Raw genomic sequence first — 22,251 nt, forward strand, 5'->3', positions numbered from 1 at the left:
ACCATGTTGACTGAATCAATTGCTTCCCTGTGGCTTGCTGTAAATATCCCTGGTGACCTAACTTTAGAAGGGGGGTTCAAATTTGTGATTTCTGCAGCTCCACCAGCACCGGTTCCTTGTCAAGAGGGCGTAGGAAATACAAGTGTGTGTGTTAATGAATGTCACGCACTGTGTTGCCAATACACGTCATAGAAAATAACGTACAAGTTGTCTTGGTCGGGGTGAACTACTGTAAAGCAAATTTTCCAATACCTTTTGCAAACCAAAACAATAAGAAAGGTTCTGGACTCGAAAGAAAGGTTTTTGCATCAAAGACAAATATGTTGTACCCTGGATTTCTTTCCAGAATTTCAAGCAAGGAATAAAAAGATCGCCGACAGTGTTACATTTTCTTTTGGCTTTACATCACCACCTAGTGGTAAACAATGAATATTAACAGATATAGTAATTCACAATGTAACGGAGAATGAATGAAGAAAATTCCAACTAGAAAACGAAGAACCTAAACAGTTTAGCCATCAACTTCATTGCGGAATTGTTCACATAGATCTATCGATACGACGTACAGTAGATCTACCTCAAGTATACCTTTTAAAAACAAATTATTCATTTAATCTTAGTAGAAAATCTGGAATACATCGGAATCAGGAATAAAACCGACTGCGATGTCTGCGGATTAATTCCGAAGTCAGAGTAGTGACTGTAAACTTAAGACCCCATTTAGTCTATTTAAAAAAAGTAACATTTATATAGCGTCAAATAAACATAAAAAACTACAATTAACAAGATGCACGGCGACGAATGTCACTGACGTATGCTCTGATTGGAGGGTTACCTCGCGTAACTTTCAGTGAGGGACCAATCGCCTCTTTTAAGCGGAAGCGACGGGGAAGTTCTCATGGTACACAAGAAAGTGGGTTTTTTTGTGATGTAATAAAGAAATTGTTAAATACAGTCGAATTTGTGGAGAAACAACTGTAAATTGCCTATTTATTATAATTATTTTTGCTTTTCCTATCACGTTACTATAATCGGTGGACATACTGTTACTTTATATTATATTTTCATTTTTTGGTGATGCACAGAATTGTATTGCAGCTTTTTTCGCATTCAAACTTTAGGAAAGCATGGCTAATAAAAAATTAAGAAGGACTGGTTTGCCAGCTGAGTTATGCAACAGACTCAGCCGCCACCAAATTGAAACGTGTCAGGTAAGAAAAGTGTAACACTTTCACGAGTGGGTTAAGTTTACAGTCACTGCTCTGACCTCGGGATTAGTCGCAGATGAGTTGGTTTTACTTCTAGTTCCGCTGTATTCCAGTTTTGTTAAATAAGATTGAGTGAACAATGTTTTTATAAGGCATACCTGAGGTAGATGTACGTCTTATTCATTCAATCTGTTAAATTAATGGGTACATTTTTCTTCGTTTTCTGTGGGGTTTATAACTCAATTTTCTGCATTCATTTACAGTAATTCCGGAAAATAGAAATGCAGCTCACGTTACAAGTTGCAAGAGTCTGATGCCTTCCTTACAGCGTCACTGAATTTGTTGGGGAAATAAAGACGACTCTTAAGAATATCAGGGATGAACAAACTTTGATATAAATGTACATTTAACAAAACGAGCGTATAGCGGAGCAAATTGGACGAGGCACTCGTATCGTATCACAGGAAATTGGGAAAGTCCTGACTGCTACTCATGATTGTCTGTCACCAAATAACTGTGACGGAGGTTGCGAGTCGTTATTGTGCCGATATTTCTATCAGTAACGTGGACATATCTAAATTACATACCTGCGTTGTTCTGAAAACTCCTTGGCATTCATCGTTGAATCTTTCCTTGAAATTCAAACCCTTACTGGAGGACCTAACAGAAATAGGTGTATTATATTTATTCTGAAATCATGTAAACCAGTATTAATGCACACAGTTATATTCAACTAATACTGTAATTAGCCAAAGTCGCTTTGTACAGCTGAACGTTTTGTTGGTTTTTATAAGGAGGTGAATACTTATGTAATTAGCATACTTTAGGTTTTGATTTTTCTTTGTAGCTTTTGGCGATACTTAATTTATTTCACCCATAGAAGTGTTCAGTCTAAGCATTCACGTTTCACTTAAAATCCACTTCGTGCCTCTCTTTTCCCCTACAGCTCCCATTCTTTCCTCTATACATAAAGCGTGTTTAAGTGTTCGGAGAGTATACAGCTTGCTCCTTTCAGAGTACAGTAGGGTCTTGACATCTGCAAATTGACAAAACATTCTCGAATTATCTTATTCGTGATGCGGTCTGTCCAGCGGGGCCTTGGATTGAAGAAAAGCAGAGCGAGATGAAACCGAGACGCAGGTTGTAAAGAGCGACTTTCTAATGAGACCCGCAACAGATTAGGTTCGTGAGACGAATCTAGCGAGTGAGTGAGCCTTTCTCTATCCCCTGGCAAAGCATCCCCTACCCAACAGGTGCATCTCAGTTTGGTTTTGTTTTTCTATTATAACGAACACTCCCTGTCCTGTGCTGGCGCTGTGGCTAATGACACAGGCAGAGAGAAAAAGTGCAGGCATCCACTGGACACAGAGGAGGGACTCATGATATTTATTTTAGCTGATTACTGTCGTTTGTTTATTTGATCAGTGTTATTTGGATTAACTTAAAGCCAATGCACTAGTACTTTAATTATCATGTAAAGGAGGTTTACTTTGTTACTTAATAATACTGAAAATAAAAGGGATGGTTAAAAGGCATACTTAATTATGTCTATGGTTTTAATCATACTGTACACACTACATACAGTAATACATTATGCAATGGTATAGGGATAGTTTTGTTTATATGGTAATTTGGTTTTGTAATGGCTCTCTACACTGAGCCCTTGTGAAGGTTGAGACCCTACTATGCTGTACGGTGTCTTATAGGATATGCTGATGGGCTTGAAAAGCCAGAGTTTTTCCGTCAAAAGCCCTTTGATTTTGAAAGCTAAGGAGAGAAAAGAGTCAACATTTTTTACTTTGCCGCAAGATAAGTTTCACCTTTTTAAAACTGAGTCATATATTCAAAAGCGGTTTCACTAAACACGTTCATTGAAGTTTGCTTTGCCCTACGCAGTACGTTTTCTTCCTACTACTGTGGTTTTGAATTTCTTTAGGAAAACAGGGATTTCTGGCTTTATTGTTCTCTTGGCAGGACTTTCTGTCTCTCACTCCACTGGAGCTAATGAGAATGGCCGGGCAGAGTTACCAGCAAGTTCAAAAGCTCCTTCGCACCGTCAGCCAAGCGTGTGCCCCAAAAATGACCACGGTAAGCGTGCCAGATTTTGCCAGGCTTCTCTTGCCCCACCAAGGCTGCCCAGTGGTGCTCTTTCAGTTGTTTCACCTCCAGTAGATCTGCCTCTTCCAGTTAAAGCACTCTAGACACCGACTACAAGTTTTCAAATATATTGGGACTGTTAGCTTTTTCATCACATAGTTATACAAGTCTTCATGGATGCCAGAACATTAAAACTAAGCAGTCAGTTGTCCGTATGCCTTAATTTCCTTAGTCCTCTTTACTGCTCCAATTAAAAACTGAATGGATATGGGAGAAAAAAGAAGATATTTTGCAAATGGGCTCATTGTGATACAGAGGCTGTTAAACACGCATTCCTCTTAGATTAGATCACTTTATTAGCCATGTACAATTTCTTGCATTAGGAATTTGTCTTTTCACATACCCCAGCTTGCTCTCCATGAGACACACAGGCACACAGACGGAGAGAGAGAAGCTTGGGGTCAGAGTGCAGGGTCAGCCATTTATACGGCGCCTCTGGAGCAGTAGGGGTTTAGGGCCTTGCACAGGGGCCCATCGGAGTAGGATTCCTCTGCCGGCCATGAGATTTGAACCGGCAACCTTCCAGCCACAGGTGCAGATCCTTAGCCACAGTGCCATTCTTGTCAACCTGCCTTTAGTGGAAGTGAAAATGTACACACTCCTCTGCAAACTGCACTTCTGCACATATTCTTCACAACACCACTGTTTAGTGCTGTTTTAACACTGCATAGCCTTTAGTTCAAAAGCACCTTGAATAAGGAGATCAGCCTCAACTGACTAGTACTTCATGCTAAATATTTAGACGGGCGAACTGAGTTAACAGTGATTACTGTGCACAAGGAGGTTAATTTGGCTTCATGGCATAGACATGATTGAACTAATACTAGAAACAGAAGCCAGGAAAGATGTGTTTGTGTTTTGGGAAACTTAAGAGAGGTGTCCGTCTGTCGATGCCAAGTAAATAAAAGATGTTAGATTTGTGTGAAGACAATGACTGATGGTTGTAATGTAATAACCAAGCTGTCAAAAAGGTGTTGACAGATCGAGATAAATGTACACAAATTGAAAGCAAGTTTAAGGGTGGTTTTTAGATGCTTCTGAGGAGAGAATGGAAGCCTATAGGTCTAAAAGTTCTAGCAGAAGCTAAGAAACTAACTGAGGACATAAGGGGAGTAACTCCAGGGCTGCTTCTCGCAAGGTGGGAAGGCGACTGTCTGTTCTGTTTCACTCTTCTTTTCCCACAGGCCTTAGAGCTGAGGGACCGGCGCTCCCGCTCCTATTTTCCCACTTCCCTGCGGGGGCTGGACCGGGTCCTGAACGGGGGCCTGGCCTGTGGAACTCTGACCGAGGTAAGAACCGGGTCGCACTGCTTCAGCGGGTTCTGAGAGGCTGGGGGGAACGGGACTCTTACCTGAGATCACATGTGTACTCTGTCCTCTACTTCAATGTCTTACCCACAGCACCCAGAGGAGGAATGAGTCTCAATTATTACTTCTCACTCATTTTCATGTAGGCAGACGTCCTGCAGGATTGTTTCTCTGGCCAAGGAGTCTATCAGCTGTTCCATAAATGCTGAAGATTAGTTTTTAATGACTGACAGGACCACTTCCAAAAGTGCAGCACTTTTTTTCTCCCTCAATAAAGTTCTCATTTTATTTTAATTTCCATTAAATTGAAGTTTAATTGAAAAAAATGGATTCATCTTGCTTATTTGCTCACGTTAGTACTCTATGTTCCGGACGACTTTAATTGAAAGTGCTGTTGCCGTCGCTCTGATCAGAGTGAGAAAATCTAAAGACAGAATAAATGTTTCATCTTAATGAATGTGGCTCATTGTACTGGCAAAGGATCAACAGCACTAATGCACTGCCATTTGACAGGAAGGAAAGCTGAGTTCTTTAAGTGTGCCAGAAATTCAAGGAGAACGACTTCACCACACCCATAATAGAGAAGGTAGAATATGGAATATAAACACATGACACTGTGCACTGTGCTTTCATTATCACAGCTCATTTGATGATCCTTAATGACACCTTTACTACATTGTGGTTAATGCTGGTGGATATTATGTTCAAAATCTGACTGTAAATTTTACCTGCATATTGTTTACATTTACAGTATATTTGTATACAGAATGCGTTTCTAAAAAATACTGTGCTCCTGAAAGGGTTGCACAAAAAGGTAGTCCACTCTTTAAAAATACAAAAGCAATATTTGCACAAAATGTTATATTAACTTCAATAAAATACATTTAACTTTATTAATCTTAAAAAAGGTGGAAATGCTCAAACTGAGGTTTTTGAAAAGGCTTCATGGGTGAACTGTGGTGAAAATGTCCCCACTGCCATTTTGTGAGTGCTGCATTGTTTCTAGACAAAGCCAGACCAGAGTTAAAGAAATCAGAACGAAGATTCAACCAGGTAGCCAGTCCAAATACATCAAAATTCCAATTCTGATGGGAAAAGGAGGACAATAAATAATCAGTGCAGTACCTATTTGTTTGTTTAGAAAACTGTCCCCAGAATCCGACATAATCCTTCCATCTGTTAGCATTACACATGGGATTGTCATGGAGTCTTGCAGGCTCTAGAAGGAGCCTGATTTTTTTTTGCTGAAAGTCCTGTGAAGGGTGCAAGAAAGCTGATGGAGGGGTCTAAATCATGCTGCCAAATTAACTGATCAGCAGCTGCAAAACACCTTTGCCGGTCCACTTTTCATGCAACCTGACAGAATTACAAAGAGCTACCTTTGAGACGGTGAAAAAGAAGCTTTAAAAACGATGTCAAGTTAATCACCCTGCAGCTCACAGCTGGCAGCCCACTGAAGCTTAGCAGGTGTGAGCCTGTCCAGTCCCTGGATGGGAGACCTGGGAAAAACTAAGGTTGCTGCTGAAAGAGGTGTTAGTGGAACCAGTAGAGAGCGCTGACCCAGCCATAGCCATGGTCTCTGTGGGTGCCATCCTTTGGATGAGACATAAAACCGAGGTCCTGACTCTCTGTGGTCATTAACAATCCTTGGGGTTTTTCTCAAAAAGGGCAGGGGTGTTATTTGTCCTGGCTAAATTTCACATTTGCCTTTACCAATCATGGCCTCCTAATAATCCCCATCTATGAATTGGCTTCATCACTCTATTCTCCCCCCCACTGATAGCTGATGTGCGGTGAGCGTTCTGGCGCACTATGGCTGCCGTCGCATCATCCAGGTTGGGCTGCATATAGGTGGTGGTGGAGGGGAGTCCCCATTACCTGTAAAGCGCTTTGAATGGAGTGTCTAGAAAAGTGCTATGTAAGTGTAAGGAATTATAAATATTTATTAATGATAATATACAGTACAGTTCCTTTACAATAATTAATAGTACAAAGCAGTATAACCTGCATACAGTTTTACGATGTCATTCCTGCAATATTTCATCAAGCAGAATGATATCAGATTTGTGTGCAGCTTCATATGTTGAGAAAACTGCCAAATTGCAATATTTGGTTGTTACAGTATACAGTACCATGGATATGCACATTGCTGAAGGTATGATAGGAAAACTGGATGTGATTATAGCATTGTAAAATAATTGCCATAGTGGCTGATAATTGTTGCTTATTCAGTTACATGTTAACAAGCTTGATCACAATGCAAGTAAGGCATGTTCACGCTCAGATTGCCCTTGCTCCTGAAGTGACAGTAGCAATTAAAATCAATAGCAATAGTAATGTGTTTATAATAATAACAAGTGACATTCTTGGCCAGGATACACATTGTCTGGAAGATCCTTGACGTGACACAATCAGATAGCACTGTGGATTGGTATAACTCTCAGTGGTGCTTGTAACACTGCAGTAGCACCATTTTATATAACTACTGTAAGATTATAACAGTATGCCAAATTCAGTATTAAAGTTGGTTTACTAGTAGATGGTTGTGTATGGATGTACAGTAATGGTGCAGAGTAGTTTGGTCAAAGCATATAATTATAATTAAAGCATGAAGTGAATGCAGTGTGCATACCTAAATGCAATTTTATCTGCCAACACCCTATATAGAAAGGTGAACATTCAGATTTTCAGGAAACAGAAATCACTAAAGCACTGTCTCTATAAGCTTGCAAAGATATGCTTAAGACTGAAATAAAACAGAATGAAAAAGGCGAAAAGTGTTTTAACTTCTGCCTTTGTGAGGAAATGGCTCCATAGCTTGTAATAACACAGATGCTGTGCTATCAGGCTTTGTGAAATAAAATAAAATCTGTTTAGAAAGATTTTACCAGCCATCGTTTTACATGGTAAAACATTCTACAGATGATGAAACTGTCCGTTCCAGATCGAATGATATTCTGGTAGAATGTGCCAATGGGTTTTGTGCCCAGCAGGGCGGAGTCACTGAGCAGGGAGACGCTGTGTTTCAGGTGACCGGCCCCTCTGGCTGTGGGAAGACTCAGTTCTGCATGATGCTGAGTGTGCTGGCCACTCTGCCGCGCTCGATGGGAGGACTGGACAGTGCTGTGGCGTACATCGACTCAGAGTCCGCCTTCTCTGCTGAAAGGTATCGGAGAGAATGAGACTTCTGGAATTTGATTTGCCTTTATATGTAATGTGTTGTCTGTATGTTTGATTTTTCTAAGGTGAACTGTAAGAGAAACGCACAGACTGGCCTTGTCAAACACCTATATCATGAAAGCGGCACTCGGGCATTAAAATTCGGTACGAACTGTATATACAGTATGTTACATAAAAATGATTACAAACAAGAGGAGGTAATTCAGCTCGTAAAGTCCTCTGGATGTTAGGCTATAATTGACCCATGTATCTGTTCCAACTGTTTCTTGAAAGAAACCATATTATCAGCTTCAACAACATGGCATAGCTTGTTCCAGACTCCCACAACCGTCTGGGTAAAGAAATGCCTCTTTCCAGTTTCCAGTTGTGTCCTCTGGTTAGTGTTTTACTGTTCATTCTGATGATGGGCAGCAGGGTTAGTACTGATGGTTCACAAATGCAGAGTTGCCGGGGTTGTGTGCAGCCTTTGGAAACCTGTCTGTGTGGAGCTCAAATGTCTCTATCACGCTCATTCTAGTTTCCCACGATAGACCCTGCCTTTGGAAAAACCTGTTTACCAAATACCATGCTACTAGTTTTATGGCAATAAAGTTTTGAATTTGAAAGTTTGAATTCTTGTAACAGGTCCCCCTGTAATCTTCTCTGTTCAAGAGGGAATTAGTTGACAGTACACTTCAGAGGGAATTAGCTGTGCTGAGTGTGGGAGCTATATGTGTCTGTAAAGGCACAAATATATGTACAGTATATTTGAAATAACATATGGAGATGCCCACTTTCTTTGTCTGTCTTCATCACAATCCCTTAGGCCTGTAGGCTTCAGAAGAAAATGCTTTCCTTGCCCCAAAACTCAGGATGTATGGTATGCCCACAACATTGGTCTGCTCTGGGGATCTTTCCTGCTGTACAGCTCAAAACTGACAGAAATCCCTACAGTATAACCACAGATTAGGGAGTACATCTGGACTTTCAGAAGCTGTGCACAATACATGATTTTAAGTTACAGTGGATTACCATTGATCAAATAAGAATCTTTGCTCAGGTCTTTTCTAAGATTTCTGTTTAGGTTTTAACTGCAGTTATCTTCACTATGGTCATAAAACAGAAATGATTCAGTACCATATTTGTTGCAACTACAGTCCTGAGGTATCTTTTTAGACGTATTATCACAGACTCATGTGCTCAGGTCAAAGCCAAAATGTCTTTTAAAAATGTATGTCAAAGAAAAAAACAAACTGTACTGTGGCTAAACTGTAAGATTTTTTTGTTTCTGGAAATAATTTGCCTTCACAAGGCATTTTGTTGTCCTGGATATGTGTAGCCTGGGAGTCAGTGCCAAGCATGTCATTACGTCCTTTGTGTGTTGCAGATTGGTTGAGATTGCACTGAATCGTTTCCCACAGTACTTCAGTGTGCAGGAGCGGCTTTCGGAAATGGCCGAAAGGATTTACCTGTTCCGGGAGCTCACCTGCCAGAGTGTGTTAAAAAGGTAGGTTAGGGCAAACCCCCTTTTCCTTGGAGGAAAGAAGCAGTCGCATCCGACAGCATGTTGAGCTGATGTGTGTTTAACCCGCCACAGGCTGTTCCTAATAACATTTAGAAACTTGAAAGCTTCTTTGTAAATGGAAACATTGAAAATGTAAGCACAGTAGATGTACATTCCCATTTTGTAATTAAGAACTTGAAGTACTTGCAAACAAAGACTTTGGAGTTTTTGTTGACACATAAGTTTTATTTTCCTAGACAGTATGGGGAAGCAAAAATAAAGGCAAAACATTTTGATATATACAGTAGCTAAAGAGGTATCATTTAAATGAAATTATTTTTGTCCAATGTACTAGCAAGACCTCATTAAAAATTGTGTTTTAAGTTTTATCAGGAATCAATCCAGACAAATGTTACAAGTTGGGTTTAAGGGAATGTCCTACATTGACAGGCTGAGGGAGCTGAATGTTTTCAGATTTGACCTAGAGGACTACAAGGACTCTGACTCAGTAGGCCTCTTCACAAAAAATAGTAAAATATGAACCAGGAGATACAAGTAGGATCTACAGTAAATTTGCAGAACAGGACACACTTCTTTACCCAGAGGGTGGTAGGAGTCTAGAACAAGCTACCGTACCTAGCCATGTTGTTCAAACTGATACAGAGCCTGTTGTCACGTTGCGTAGGCTTTAGGCTGCGCTTTTCACCGGGTTCAGGTGTGAAGTCCCTCTGTTGTAGGTTATTTTTATCGGGAGGTTTAGGGCAAGCTTTAAGGCTCTCTGAAAGCTTTGTTTTCTCTGGTATAGAGAAAGGGGTGCATCTGAGCTGAGGACTCATGGTGTGGTTCTGGCACGAACACCTCAGTGAGCCTTTAATACAGTCCTCTCAATTAAGGTAACAGGTGTTAGTGCTGAGAGAGGTTCCCGCGGCTGCCAGGGAAGAGCAAGAGAACTAGTTTTCTCGTCTCTGAGGCCCTCTGGTGGCGAATAGAGGACTCAGGAGGTGATTTTTTCTCTCCTATGCCATGAGCAACTTTTTCCTTTAGAAATATTGGACTATTATTATGTACAGTATATTTTAAAAAACTGTGCATACTGTACATGAGCAATATTTATGTACATGTCTGAAGTGAATACAAATATTGCTTTTCAAGAATATATGCTGTATACTCTTGATCTTTTTCCTCCAAAGGGGCAAGAGAACTCTGCTTTCCTGTTTAAGGTTGGAAGCTTAATGTGTTTAAGTAGCAAAACAAACATATAGTATAATGCAATTTATAAGATTTGTTTTGGGAATGGATCATAACGAAATCATTTTCATGAGGGCTATTAGAGGGAACTCCACAAACATACAGCACACAATGGTTGTAAAACTGGACCAAGAACCGCATTCTGTACCTGTATAAGGACACTTAACAATAAGCATGCTGCTGCCTAGACATTAAAATCAAAACTCACAGCACAACTCTGATCAAAACTGAATCAGGCAGGAGTACACTTCCAAGGACTGCGAGGTAAGCAGCAGTAGCTAGCTCAACATCAAGCTTGGTGAGTTTAGTAAGGAGTGGACAGAAACTATACTAACAGAGTAAGAGTAGGATTAATACCCTATGTTGCTGACCTTTTCCTTAATGGTTAAAGATTAATAGGTCCTATCCAAGCTGAGGTATGCAATGTGTATACCATTGTAGTATGCTGTGAAATAACAAGAATGCACTTTCTGTATCTGTGTAGTTAGTAATCTGAATTTTGTTAATTCTGCATTTTCTGTTGATCAGAATGTAATTTATAACATAGCTGCTGAAAGATCACTAGAATGAAGTATTTTTAATAAGATTTTTTTTGCAATTAATAACTAATAAGAATAATTGTGTATTTTTGTGGTTTCTGCTCCATTAATGTGAAATATGAAGTTAAGGAGTTAAGTTTCAGTAATAAAGCAGAACAGGGATATGTACAAAAATGTGGGATCAGATGTACTTGGAGTCAGTTGTTATCGGAACAGGGTGAATTGAAGACTGAAGAAGAAATATGATCCTGGAACAGAATGGGACAAAGTGTTTTCCTGGGATAGGATGGAATTGAGCTGAAATTTCACACAGGACTGGATCTGTGGGGGTGGGGCGGCATTTTAATTTCCCCTTTTCACATTCTTGGTTTTTTAAAAATGTGCTTTTCAAACCACTTTGAATCTCATTAGGGATGGCATTCCATAACTCCAGAATGAGGCTGCCAGGTGAAATAGAGGAATCCTTGGACAAGAACCTGTAATTCCACTCTTTTTGTTTTGAAGCAGAGCAAAATAACAACGAGGTTTTAGACGTTAAAGCAGATTTTTAAAAAACCTCTGCAACAAGTAGGTCTTTAAATCTCCTTCTCTAATTATTATAATAATTCCTTATACTTATATAGCACTTTTCTGGACACTCCACTCAAAGCTCTTTACAAGTAATGGGGACTCTCCTCCACCACCACCAATGTGTAGCATCCACCTGGATGATACGACAGCAGCCAGCACTCACCACACATCAGCTATTAGTGGGGAGGAGAACACAGTGTTGAAGCCAATTCAAAGATGGGGATTATTAGGAGGCCATGATAGCTAAAGGCCAATGGGAAATTTGTCGGGATAACACCCTTATTCTTTTTGAGAAACATCTTGGCATTTTTAATGGAGAATCAGGACCTTGGTTTTTCATCTCATCCGATGGATAGCGCCTTTTTTTACAGTAGGCCTGGACATTAGGACCCACACAGACCGCAGGGTGAGCGTTCCCTACTGGCCCCACTAACACCTCTTCCAGCAGCAACCTTAGTTTTTTCCAGGAGATCTCCCATCCAGCTACTGGCCCGGCTCACGCCCGCTCAGCCAGTTTTGAGTTTCAGGGTGATATTTTTACTTCTTTTCTAGGATGGATGTTTGATCCCCAGTTTCTGTAAATTTCTTTTACTATGTTATATAATTATTTTTTCTTTTAGGCTCTCATGCTACTGTCTTCGAGCTAACTTCCCTAAGCTCTGCCTCCATGTCTTTTTAAATAATCAAATTATTTGGACAATATGGGCCCCTTCTAGTGGTGGAAGTAACCAGCCATCCTGTCACCACCACCATCCCCCCACCCCCAAAAGACATTTCAGTGCTTTGAAAGTACTTTGTCTTTCTTAAATCCCCTCAGGGACTCCCTTGCCAACTGTTGCTCTGCTTCTCTACCTCAGTTGTTTAACATATCTGTGAGCTGAATTGGCCTTTGGACAGTAGTGGCCACTGGTGTGAGAATTTTGTGGAGGAAAATCTGTTCCTTTGGCCCTCTCTTTCAGGCTGCAGAGCTTGGAGGAGGACATCATCTCCAAGAAGGTGGGCCTGGTAATTGTGGACTCTATCGCCTCCGTGGTTAGGAAGGAATTCGACACGAGTCTCCCGGGCAATCTCTCCGAGAGGAGCAACCTGCTGGTGCAGCAGGCAGCCACGCTCAAGTACCTGGCTGAGGAATTCGCCATCCCAGTAAGCACCCTTCCATCTCTCCGTCTTGCTCCCTTTCTCTCTCAGCGTCCATGCAATTCCACAGTTAAAGGAAGCAATGAGTCCAAGGCCTGTCAGTGCACTCCTCAGAGGTCACATGATCATTATTTCAATATGCTCCTCATTGGCCATGTGATCATTATTCCAATATCACTCCTCAGACGACATGTGGTCATTATTTCAGTATCACTCCTCACATGACACGTGATCATTATTTCTTTCCCATGTATGCCGATTAACTGGAATTAAATATATATAATTGGATTGAAAATAAACTACTGTACAAGTCCTCATTGCACAATGCTGTACTTCTATGGTTGGCATGCAAGAGGTGTTGGAGATCTGTCTATCACGTTTGTCACGAGTTGCAGACTTGCTTGTTCAGTATTACACATGGAGCAGGAGGTGGTAGAGTGCAATGACGTCATTCTTGTTGACAGTCAGCTTTCTAGACCTGAGGTTATCTGTGATGGACTGTGACCCTACTCGAAATCGCTTCACTGTTCCAGTAAGAATCTGGGGGCTCCATCCCTAGATACACCTGCAGGGAGTGGTGATTTACTTAAGTATATATATGAAAATATTTTAGGTGATGTGCAATATTGGATCGTTTTCATTGAGATTTATTTGACTCATTTTTATGTGTATCATTATTGTAACTTTGTGTGTGGGAAATATATCTCAAAATATTAAGGGGAAGTTAATAGTAGAAAAGATGCAGTTGTCTTCCAATAGTCCAGCAAGTCTGAGATTTTGGCAGTAAACTGGGTGGTGCTATGAAGAAACACAACTCTTTGAATAAAGAAGTACTTCCTATTCTCAGTTTTAAATGCATTTTCACAAAATGTCCACTTGTCCATCAAAGTATTCCATGCAGACATGTTACAAAGGAGGAAAGAGGTACAGGTATCTGTTAGGGTTGATGAAAAGATTTTACGAGTTACAATGAAAAAGATTAAATAATGTCACAAATGGGGTGTTGTGAAAATGATGAATAACAGGAGGGGACTGAGCGGTAAAGTCAATAAATAAAATAAATATTTATAGCCCCCAACTAGTAAGTGATTTCTGCAGAATATACCCAAGAAGTTGGTATAGAGGCACATGAATTCTTTGTTCAGCTTTGGTGAAAAGAGTAATAATCCAGGTTATTAAGCACTTGGTTAAACAAATATTTATTAACGATGACAATACAAACACTACACTACATACAACACACAAGTTACTGTACTTACTGTACAGTCTGTACAAACCAGAAGTTCCAGAAACACCCCAGACTGCTACTTAAACCTACAGAGACCAAAATAAGATGAGCTGTCTTATTAATAATTAATTAATTGCCTTATTCTCTGCAAACCCGGATGCCACAAAATAACCGGGAGCCTATCTTCCTGTTCTAAAAATGCACCCCTAAGCACGAAAGGCTGTCTTTAACCAAGGAATCTTTTATTCAGGAAACCCAAGTTTCCTAAAGCACAGAAAAGCAAGCTCTCTCTAGCAAGGTTCAGATGCTTAGCTCCAATCAGGTTTTGTCTGGATGATCATGAAGTCGGGGCTCTTACCTGGCGCAAGCTTCTAGCTCCAACCCCTCCTCGCTCCGCTCTCTTGTGATCTGCCCTTCCTTCTCTTCTCCTCCTCTCTGTGATCTTATATTATATGTTTCTGGAGGGCTCACTGACAACCATTGACCCACAACGTAAGTAACTAGGTAAACCAAGGTAAACTTTACATTGGTTTGTTTTTGATCAGGGATCCCCTGCGTCTCAACAAACATCCCTTCTGCTTTGAAGCTGGTAGTGTTTACACGGCCAGGTGTTACACAGCTTTAATTCAATTAAAATTGATCTCAACTCTCAGAGAGGCTTTCTAGTCATCTGTAGCTGTAACAATACTATTATTGTCTTCTCCACCCTCTCTGTGCAAATTGTCTCTAAACTTTACTGCTGAGTTTTGAAAAACATGATTTGTAGTGTTAGCAAACCATTCTTGGTAATAATAATAATAATAATTGCTTACACTTATATAGCGCTTTTCTGGACACTCCACTCAAAGCGCTTTACAGGTAATGGGGACTCCCCTTCACCACCACCAATGTGCAGCATCCACCTGGATGATGCGACGGCAGCCATAGTGCGCCAGAACGCTCACCACACATCAGCTATCAGTGGGGAGGAGAGCAGAGTAATGTAGCCAATTCATAGAGGGGGATTATTAGGAGGCCATGATTGGTAAGGGCCAACGGGAAATTTGGCCAGGACGCCGGGGTTACACCTCTACTCTTTTCGAGAAACGCCCTGGGATTTTTAATGACCACAGAGAGTCAGGACCTCGGTTTTACGTCTCATCCGAAGGACGGCGCCTGTTTTACAGTATAGTGTCCCCGTCACTATACTGGGGCATTAGGACCCACATGGACTGCAGGGTGAGCGCACCCTGCTGGCCCCACTAACACCTCTTCCAGCAGCAACCTTAGTTTCCAGCAGCAACCTTGGTGCAGCACAGTTCTTCACAAATTCTTCAGCTTCAAGTTTGAATCAAGCCTAATCAGTACATTGCTAGAGAAATTAATTTCGATACTTCTGGAAACATCATTTTATCAGCCTTAGTTTTGCCTACAGATGATCTCACCAGCCTGATTTAGTCAGGATACAGGATTTCTGTTGTGCTGGCTTTCCCGTGTGGAAGATATGAGCTATACCGGTTATGCTTTCTGAGCCGATTGAGACCTGAAAGAAAGTCAGTTGCCATTCCGTAGCAAGGAAGAGCCATTATCGTGCACGCAGAATGCAAGTGTCTCTGGAGTGAGGTAGACTTGGCGGTATGAAATTCCGCAGTGCCTCTCTCTTCGGTGTTTCCAGGCTATCTGTCTGTGGAAACAATCTGAAGTCTGGTCCCTGTGCATGAATGTTAGCCGGGAAAATAATGCCAGGTACATTTAATGTGAAATCTTTACATGTACCAAAGGTTGAGAGCTGATCACCATCAGCACATAAATATGTGTTTACTTACGGTGGTTTGTGAAGTACAGTGCCTTTTTGCTGATGGATTCAGGTTTTGCTATAGGAGTGTCATCGATCTATTAACCTACATTCACTTACGCAGTGCTTTTGCTCTTACCACAGGCTGGGAAAGGAAAAGGCTGTTCAGTCAGTCTTTATGCAGATGTGAGTGAGCAGAGGTGCCATTCTCCCATTTGACATTGTTTAGAAAGCTGTAAATACTTGTAACAACACCAGTAACCTAAATGTTCCATACATTTCAGGGGTAAAAATGTTATCCCAATTTTATTACTGGTGAATTAGGTTGGAGAAACTCAGAAATGTGTCTTGATTGGAGCTAATGAATTGATATGGGGACATTTATTGATGTCTCAGTGCTGGCAGAAACAGGCTCTCGCACAGGAAACAGGAACAGTTTAATGACATATGTGACAGAAAAGCAGCTTATTCCCTGAGTCTGAATAAACGCAGCGGCACTTCATGTGAATGCATATCTCTGTTTGGAGTTATACTCTGTACCATGTTGGCAGGAGCAGATGAATGGGGCTGGTTATGTTTTCTCAAATGTGACTCATTAACACCTCTTAATTAGGGGCAGTGAAGCTGGTACTTAGGGCAGCTGAGGATACAGCCCTCTCACTCCAGGCAAGGGTTTGCAGTCTCTTGTGTTCTTGTACAGTATGTGGCACAACAGGAGGGAGAGAGAGAGAGAAACAGCTGTAGGTGTGGAAACATTTGTAAGAAAGCTCCATCTTCCCTCCTTGTACAGTATAAAGAGAGCACATTGTTGACATCATCCAGCTGAAAGGGCCAAGTATCTAAAACAACATGAAGCATAAAATCTTTCTATAATTTAAAATAATAAAATATGTGTAGTTCCTGAAGATCAGCGTGTCTGTGACACACTTCCATGAAATAGACCACAAAGGCACTTCTCATGTACTTGTTCCCTTGGGTGTAGTGCTGATGCAGGGTCAGCCATGCAATGTTTTGTCATCACCACTGGGTGTCAGACTTACACTTTACAATGTCAGGTGTTTTACTTAGAATTGCTGCAGTAATTCTATGCAGGTCTATGAAGGTGCTTCTACATACTGTTTAGAGAAGTATGTAGAAGTATGACAATTTTATGTGTAATGAAATCAAATGAAATTGAATGAAATTAAATTCCTGTTACATACAGTGTTATAGTCTGCGACTTTCCAGAACTCAAAAAAGGTCCCTCAAACATTCAAACTTAATATTAATACAGTACAGAAAGGTAACTAAGTATGAAAAAATAACAGTACAGTACAGTTCTAGTAGTTACTTTGTTACAGTGATTAACCAATTCATAAACGTTAGGTACTATCCTGTACTGTATGCACTTAACACATAAGAGCCTTTATTATAAAAGAACCAAATGTTATAACAATTTAAAAGTCAGTTCATTATCCGAGTAGATGAACAAAAAGAAGAATCTTGGCAATGCTTTATGAGAGCCCTGCTTGTAAGAATGAAAATCTGCCTCTTAAGTGAGAAAACAGGTGGGATTTACTACATCTGGTATAAAACTTGAGAGGTTATTCATATAATAAGGGGTTACTGTGTAGTGTACATGTACATGTACTTCTGAAAACCTGTCAGATTAATGTGAGGAACCCTGGGACAGAAAGTATTGGACACAAACACATCTATATCTGGTACCTTGGCTTTTGCGCATCATATAAATCGTCTCACAGGAGAACATACAGGAGGTTGATCGTAGTTCAGGTACTGTTTTTTCCACCCCAAATACAAAAATAAGGTGGAAAAAATCATTACATTATCTTTGGAGTCCTACTTTTAGAATAAAATCACTGGAAGAAACTACATCATGTCCTCTAGGCTTTGGGTAAGGAAAGATTGCTTGAGCGCTCCATCAGTAAAGGAAAAGTCCTCGATGTGTACATGGAAGAGCCCAGACCTATTAAATAAAAAAACCAAAACAGGGAATGGGCCTTCAGCTCATCTTGCAACACTAGCTGCTTTTTAATGCCATGTTCACCTCTCTTGCTAGTGATCCTCACCTCCAGCAGATTTTTTTCATAGCAAATGAAGCTAGCAAGCATTCATTCTCCAAGCTGGTATCAAAACAGCAATTAAAGGTAATGAGGGGTTCAGCACAGCCCTGTTTTAGCGGAAGGCCATAACATTAAGCCCCTAAGACCCAAAACGAGGTGTAAGATCCGGAAGAGATTTGTCTGATGCTCGTGTGGTGAGAACAAAGCTGCTGTCTGGATTCTGTTCATTGCCAGAATGTCCCAGCCCTTTTACGGAGGAACAGACCCCAGACATGTAGCATAGCAGGTTTTTATATAACTGTGCATGTACAGCGCACAGGGTATATATATATTTTTGTGTGTATTTTTAAACTGAATTCTCTTACAGTGGAAAAAGTTAATCTAGTTTTACTCTCTTGGGTTCCAACCAGTTGAAGATATCCAGAGTATTATAATCTGTTGATATTTGCTGATTTTAGGAAGAATGTGATGGACTCAAGCAGGCTGTGCATTGTTACAGGGTAAAGTAAGGCTTTATATAAGAGTATTGTAACCCGACAATAGTAAAACACTGTTGCCTGTCTTGGCTTCCTTATGGCCTATCATGAGTTTTTTTTTGCACAGAATGTTGTCACTGTTTTCCTTTGGTGCAGTTCATCGAGGAATTTGTTATCTTTTGTTTCTTACCTTTCCATCATACTGCTGATCAGCAACATAAAAAACTGATCCTTGGTGCCTTTCAAGCTTTTTTTCCCAGTGAAACTTTTTGGAAATTCCCAAATTACAGAGCAGTCAGAAAGCCAATATCTTACACTTTAATGCATAATACGTTCTCATATGTCCAGAAAGTTTCTTGCCACACTATTCTATGAAGAGGTAAAATTACTCACCTGCCTGTATGGATCTGTTGTGGGAAATCCTTCATCAGAGGAGCAGGACACAGTCTCGTGTGGATTCAGTTGTTTTATTGAGCTCAATAATTACATCAACGCACGTTGGGTCTGCCCCGCAGGACAGACAAACTGCAAGGGTTTCCCAGCTCTTATATACAGTATGATCTCAGGAAGATGTTTTGTTTCACTGGTTCATGGGTATTCATCTTGCCCTTTGATATGTAGCATGAGTTGACCAGTTGGTCCTGTCTCAAGTCCTGTCCTTTGATGTGTAGCTGTCCTTTGATATGTAACATGAGCTGACCTGCTAAGTCCTGTCCCAAGTCTTGTCCTTTGACGTGTAGCTTTAATTTTTGGAGCTGCTTAAGATATGTTAAAATAGCCGACATACTGTATTACAGAATGCCCCTGAACCAACACTGTAGTGTTGAATACAGCTAAATTGTACATATATTTTCCATCAATAATATATATAAGTGTTTTATGTTCTACTTCAGTCACAAACGCGAAGAGGCCATTCAGCCCATCGTTTGGGTCTGTTTCTCTTTAGTCCAATACGCAGTACTGGTACTGGGAACAATCGCAATAGGATGAAACCCTCTTGACACCCTCCCTGGAAAGAGAGAGTTTATAATAGCCAGTCATGGGTAACCTGCGTGACTTTGGGAAGTGTGGGGAGATTGGAGCACACAGACCCATGAGAGCACAGTGAGAACATGCAAGCTCCCTCACAAACAAGCTGTGTGTCCCAGGCTGGTATCAAACCCAGAATCCAGAGCTGTGTGGCAGCAGTGCCATACAGTACCATTATTCCACTCCCATACTATACTTAGATAGAACTGGGATTTCAGACTGGAGACCAGGGTCTAAATGCTGTGCCACAGAAAACTCAGCCATAGTGCCTGACCTTGTGATGCACAGCAGTGTTGATGCACAAACCTCAGCCGTGAAGCCTGGAGACAATCAGCCATGACTCTGCCATTGCACGGGTCATCTATGTCAGTTACTGGCAGCTTTGAGTCATCAGACTGTGGCTGTGTTAATTTGTCTTTGACAAAGCTGGATTGTGTTTGTAGCTGTATATGTAGCAGTACGGAAAATCAGAGAATCTCACGGTTGGTCTCTCCCGTGTCTTCAGATGTGGTTGACTAGGTCATGGCTGTTTGAAGCTTGGTCATGGTGTCTTTTGGAAGTGCTGCTGTGTTTTTGGTGGATAGATAGACACCTATTGCTTTTGTTGATTTTACATAGTGATGTTCCTGCAAAATTCCGAGTAAGCATTTGATTTCTCTTTTGCTGAGCCATGTCATTCTTTCAGTGTAAGTGAAACCTTTAAACCTATTTACCTATATGCTGCTTTGTGTATACAGTACATCCTTATGATCACATGATTTGTAATGAGCTTGTGTAAGCACTGCCTTTTGACATTTACCTCTCAGATGTTAATGACAATAAAAACGTGGACATATGCTCTACAATATCCTAAACTCTATCTTGTTCAGAAATATGTTAGATATGGATAGTTTCAGTATCCTATAGTGCTCTGTCTTCTATGAAAATAGCGCTGTTGACGAGAACTGTCTAATTCATAGTTGAGACTGAGGGGTTAATGCTGAAAGATTTAGAGCACGATGTTTAAGAAAATGCGGTAACTCTTAATTTTGAATTTCCTAGCAATGCTTTGATGTATAGTGACTTTTAGTAATATAATTTTGCTATGGTATGAAAACTTTAATATCCTTTTTCTGTGACACTGTAACACTGCACAAAGGGCTGTGCTGTTACTATTGTGAAAGCCTTTCAAATATATTTATGATCTTGATAAGAAGGGGCGCCTTGCGAACATCCGATGACTTCTGACCAAAATGGCGGCATAATCCATGGGCTCGCACCCCCTGCCCCCGTCTTACTTTACTTTACCCCAGTGTGAGCTTGTCTTCATGTTGCAGTATCCACATACTCAGCAGAAATAGGATTCATCTATCTATATTATCTATATTACCTAAACGTAAATGGACCTTGCTGTCCCCAGCTGTGGTTCCTGTATAGCCTCAAGGGGTGACCTCTGATGAACTGGAGGAATTTATTGTGTTTATTGGGTGTTGCTTGGGTGTTTTTGACTTGTCAAAAAACAATCTCTCTGCTAATGGTAGAGTTGTTGCATCCCTCTGGGGACCAGCCAGTCTTGTCTTTGGCAGCTGGAGGAGAGGGTTGCAGCTGTTTGGCCCTCTGTGGACAGAGAAAGAAATCCTCCAGCCTCCCCTGAGTGCCGGCGCCAGAAGCATAACAATGTCAGCAAGCTGCAGAGGGGCTAACTCTGCTTGAATCTTATGCGGCCAATTTGGAGGTACTCTAGAATCTGCTGCTACTACCGGCATTTTGTTGGCTATCCAGAAGGCGCTGAGGGAGGTCCTATTGACATTTTGCAAAACAAATGTCTCTACCAAAAAGACTTCTCACTGGCCGAACACCTGGCCTTTGTCCTCCGTGAAGGTACGTAAGATTTATGAGCTCCATTGCACGGAGAAATAGTCCATTTGCCTTCTTCCCTGAGGTGGCCAGAAAATTGGATGCACCACCTCATCCTGATGTTAGTTTATTGTTGTCCTTCCCTTGCTTTCACAGCAGGAAACTTGTCTAGCCACTGTGCAGAACATAAAAACTGTTACAAAGTTGGATATTGGGCCAATATAGCTTGTTTGGTAGTTAGTAGCTAATTGATCCAAGGATCACATCCGGCCATTTCTTTGGGGAAGCCAGGGGATTGGCTTCAACCACCTGGCTGGGTAGCTTGTTCCCGACTCCCACCACCAAAATCCCTTCACTAGCTTGGATTTCAGTTTCCTGTTTTACCCGGCCAATCTGTCGCTCTTCCACAGACCTGTCCAGTCTGTCCAGCATGGCACATAAATCAGAGAGGCTCATACTGACTGTGCAAATATGCAGTATGTAGTTGAAGAACTGGACACAGTGCTTTTCTGTCAGACATTGGATTTGTATATTTTCAGTTATGGCACATGAATAGGAGTATAATTCGTGCAAATATGGTGTAAACAGCAGTAGATCTGCTTCAATTTTAGTTTGACAAAATGCAGATAATGCAAATGCATTTAGACTCATTTCTTTTGCAGTTCAGAGCAGGAGCGTGTTATCCAATCTGCTGTCTGCCTGATGTTCTACACAGGGCTAAACCTCATTGGCACTGGACATTATTAGACCTGGTGTGTGTATTGGATTCTAGTTCACATCCATAGCTGTCCTGCATGTCAGTGAATACCCAGCGTTCCAGAATGTAAATACATCTCTGTGTGCCTAGGCAGTAACGCAGACCCCACGCACTTCTCTTAGATGAAGAAATTACTGACTGCTGGTCCTGGAATGGGGTTTTGAAACATGATTGTTAACAGTATTCTTTTGATGTTTGATTGATGTGCCATTTTCAAAAATCCATTACCTTACTGTCAGTAAATTCACAGGAGTGTCTA

General features: G+C 41.0%; 1 protein-coding gene across 8 annotated transcripts in view; it reads left to right on the forward strand.

Moving 5' to 3' along the window:
- Positions 1-869: 869 nt before the first annotated feature.
- rad51b (RAD51 paralog B) overlaps positions 870-22,251 on the forward strand; it is a 182,967-nt gene continuing 161,585 nt past the window's right edge. For all 8 annotated transcript variants that reach the window (XM_088648767.1, XM_088648769.1, XM_088648770.1 and 5 more), the window contains exons 1-6: positions 870-1,211; positions 3,183-3,296; positions 4,550-4,654; positions 7,702-7,838; positions 9,219-9,338; positions 12,652-12,835. In XM_088648767.1, coding sequence (XP_088504893.1) covers positions 1,128-1,211; positions 3,183-3,296; positions 4,550-4,654; positions 7,702-7,838; positions 9,219-9,338; positions 12,652-12,835 — 744 coding nt within the window. In that variant the 5' untranslated portion in view covers positions 870-1,127. The remainder of the gene's footprint in view (positions 1,212-3,182; positions 3,297-4,549; positions 4,655-7,701; positions 7,839-9,218; positions 9,339-12,651; positions 12,836-22,251) is intronic.

This window comes from Lepisosteus platostomus, chromosome 10 (assembly GCF_059453375.1).
Source record: "Lepisosteus platostomus isolate fLepPlt1 chromosome 10, fLepPlt1.hap1, whole genome shotgun sequence".
Lineage (NCBI taxonomy): Eukaryota > Metazoa > Chordata > Actinopteri > Semionotiformes > Lepisosteidae > Lepisosteus > Lepisosteus platostomus.